This window comes from Triticum aestivum, chromosome 3B (assembly GCF_018294505.1).
Source record: "Triticum aestivum cultivar Chinese Spring chromosome 3B, IWGSC CS RefSeq v2.1, whole genome shotgun sequence".
In the NCBI taxonomy this organism is placed as follows: domain Eukaryota; kingdom Viridiplantae; phylum Streptophyta; class Magnoliopsida; order Poales; family Poaceae; genus Triticum; species Triticum aestivum.
In genome coordinates, this window is record NC_057801.1 from 605703641 (window position 1) to 605706988 (window position 3348).

Here is a 3348-nt window from a genome sequence, read left to right on the forward strand (position 1 = left end):
CGCACCTGTGTGCGTTCCCTCCTGGCACCGGCTACCCGCATCCATGCCGTTGTAGAAAGACCTCTCACCATTAACGCTGGCCCTGAGCGGAAGCGACCACTCACCGCTGGCATTGAGGTGGCACGTCGGTCGAGAAAGCATCACCCGCTGCACGCCCGGATGAACACGCATGCTCATCGCATTCAAACGGCTACAAATTGTCCGTCTTCCTCCATTAAACTTACGCGTGTGCCGAGATATCTACTTCGTCCACACGTCTGTTCGCGAGCTGGCCGTCACTAAACACAACGTTGGTTGGCTCCAAGTCCGTCCGTTATTCAAACAATGGCAGACGCAGGGCAAAAGTCACACCACACATCTCCTCCTTGCACCATTTTCTCCGCACTCTCCACGACATCATGCGAGTAGGAATATGAGTTCTCCGGCATAAAGCCGAATGGATGGTCGTCGTGCCCGCTGGATACGAGCCAGGCTACTCTTTGTTCCACCTCCCTCGATGCTCTAGGCCACGCAGGCCAGCTCGCGATGGTGGAAGCTCAAAACCGGCGCGTGGTTTAGCAATTCGCTGCTCCAAGCCAGCTCGCCAAGGAGTGGCAAGTTGCTCTAGGCTGACATGCGGGGGAGCATGGCGACATAGACATCGTGGCTATCGTGGATGAGGCCGTGCCATACGGCTCCTCCCGTGCCTGCGGACGCACCATCCGCCATCAACATTTGCGGAAACGTGCCTTGCCGGCTTCACGGAGACCGACGAGGGGGCGGCCAGCACGTCCGCTCCCGCCGCCATCATTGAAGAGAAGTAGAACAACGGAGGCTGCGGCTTGGGTCCATGAAGGCCACTGCCGAGGTGTCGCCGGCGTACATAACCTGAGGACACCCTTCCCCTCCAACCGAAGCATATTCCTCCGGTGCCACTCCGATGAATGCCGCTGCCGAACATGGGGAAGCGGAGGCCCTTTGCGCTGAAACATATACCTATGGGGCTCACGACAGTCCAAGGAGTGGGCTACCGGACATGGAGAAAATAATAGAGATCTGCCGTGGCCGACCGTAGACTAGTCAAGGATATCTGCGTCGTGGGAATGGATATCTGCCGGCGCGGGCCGTATACTAGTTATACCTTAGTCCTGTATGAATATCATCCGGTTTGAATGAAGTTTGTCCAATTTGTTTAAATAGTTTTTTAAATGTACCCGAGTAGCGTTGGATGTCCGGCTCCGCATCCGTATTCGCGGACTGGTCCCGTCCGCTGATGAATATAGGAGGAAGTTTGGGGGTTAGTGTTGGAGATGCCCTTATCTCTTGGCTTGACTTTCTCTTTGATCGGCTGCAAAGGGAAAGGAAGGGTTGAGTTCCGAGAATGGACTTAGGCTGGCCATAGTGGGGGTAACATAACCAGTATCATGTACTTGGAACTAGTAAACATGCTTTTGTGGCAGGTAATTAAAAAATATGATCATGTATGATACCACTCTATGATACTATGCACTATTGAGATAGTATCATACACTAGTATCATATATATGACACTAGTATATGATACTCCTTAGCTGTCGCGTAGGTCGCTCGGCCCCCTTCCATGCAGCTTCCCCGTTGGTTCCCTCGTCCTAGGTTTCTGGTATAAAGCCGACGATCCGGCACGACCCGCCGATTCATTCGCACTCACAAGCTCGACACCGAAAAGCCAAAAGAAGTTGGTGCACGTACTGTCCAGTTCTAGTGCGAAGTTCGATCTAGCACAGCAGAGTCTCACCATGGCTCTGGCCACCCCGACCGCCGTGGTGCTGCAGCTGATGACCATGGGGCAACAGTCCGCGGCGCACCTCGGGGAGCTGCTCCGAGCGGCTTCCCCGCCGGTGCGGGCGGAGCACCAGGCGCTCGCCACGGAGATCCTCCGCTGCTGCGACCGGGTGATCGCCACGGTGAGCGCGGGCGCCACCGATAAAAAGAGGAAGATGACGGACCCTGGCGCCACATTCTGCCATCTTCCCGCGGCCGCCATGCCGTCCAAAAGAAGGTGCGGTAGTTCAAATGAAAGAATTCCTCCACCCTTTGCATGAGCATGAGTGTTTGATAGGTTGCCATCGATTTCGCAGGGTGCGTGCCGCGGAGGCGCATAGAGAGGTCCAGACCGACACGACGGCGGACGGGTTCTTGTGGAGGAAGTACGGGCAAAAGGACATCAACGGAAGCAACCACCCGAGGTACATACAGTAGAAAGAAATGCCCCTAATGGTCCGGACAAACGGCAAGCTTGTTGATCAGAGCACAGCCTGACGCTATTTTGTTGCATGCAGGCTCTACTACCGCTGCGCGTTCAGAGGCGAGGGCTGCGCCGCGACTCGGCGGGTGCAGCGGTCGCAGGAGGAGCCCGCGGCATTCGTCATCGCCTACTACGGCGAGCACACCTGCGGAGCCGGCTTCGGCGACGCGTGCCAGCAAGGGGCGGCGCCGGTTCCTCCTACCGTCGTCGACTCCGGCTCAAACGCTCGTGGAGCCGTTGGTGACGTGGACTGGAACAGGGGCTCGCTTCTGCTGCCGTCGCTCCCAGCCGAGCACGGCGCACGCCGTCGCGGCGAGGCGCCCAGTGACACCTCGCGGCGATTGTTGTCGCCGTCGTCCTCGTCCTACTCGTCGGAGGTGGAACTTGGTGCTTCTCCTGTCGGGGAATTTCTCGATGGCAGCTTCGACTGGGAGTGGGAGACCGTTGTCAACTCGCTCCGTTTCGGCGATCTGCTTCAGTAAAGCTTAGTAGATGTCTGCCTCAGCTTGCGACACAACCTCACTATTTAGTGGACAGATTCGGAGTATATTTGTGTTCGGACATGTACATATCACCGTGTACCTATAAGCATGCCATGTCACAGGGGATTGTCCTGCGGTGAGGCCTTTTGAGGATCCAAAACGTCACATGCCCAGGACGGACACGGCACAAGACGGTTATAGACTACTCAGGTCGACCCGATCTTCGTAGGGCCTTGAGATTCGATATCATCTAACATGAAGAACAACGAAGAACGAAAAAGTCTTTAAAAGAAACAAAGAACGTGTCTATGGAGCGGCCGGCTGCTCCCTAGCCGTCCCGAGCAGCCGGCCCAAAATAGAATTTTTTTGTCCCCTAGTTTATAAAGAGAAATAATTTGCTCCTAATCTCTACTCTTAATGGACGAATTGGTTGAATAGTCCCCCCACTTTCAACCGGTTTATTTTCAACCGGTTTATTTTCAACCGGTTTTTCTTCGTCCCACCTCCCACCAGCCCCTCCCACCGGTTTTTCTCTTTTCTCGTCTGACCGGCAATACCCAACGTATTTATGGTAATCAATCATAATTAATCCACGTATAGTAA

At 55.0% G+C, this 3348-nt stretch overlaps 1 protein-coding gene across 1 annotated transcript; it reads left to right on the forward strand.

Annotated features, from left to right (window-relative positions):
* Positions 1–1683: 1683 nt before the first annotated feature.
* LOC123065852 (probable WRKY transcription factor 38) lies at positions 1684–2745 on the forward strand. Its single transcript, XM_044489055.1, has 3 exons — positions 1684–2017; positions 2097–2204; positions 2298–2745. The coding sequence occupies exons 1-3, from the start codon at positions 1755–1757 to the stop codon at positions 2743–2745; spliced, it is 819 nt and encodes a 272-aa protein (XP_044344990.1). The 5' UTR covers positions 1684–1754.
* Positions 2746–3348: the final 603 nt, after the last annotated feature.

Excerpts from the sequence above, each read along its gene's own strand:
- LOC123065852 (XM_044489055.1), top strand. The coding sequence starts at position 1,755 with ATGGCTCTGGCCACCCCGACCGCCGTGGTGCTGCAGCTGATGACCATG. Across the intron at positions 2,018-2,096 it reads GCCATGCCGTCCAAAAGAAG|GGTGCGTGCCGCGGAGGCGC; the intron begins GTGCGGTAGTTC and ends TCGATTTCGCAG. Across the intron at positions 2,205-2,297 it reads AACGGAAGCAACCACCCGAG|GCTCTACTACCGCTGCGCGT; the intron begins GTACATACAGTA and ends TGTTGCATGCAG.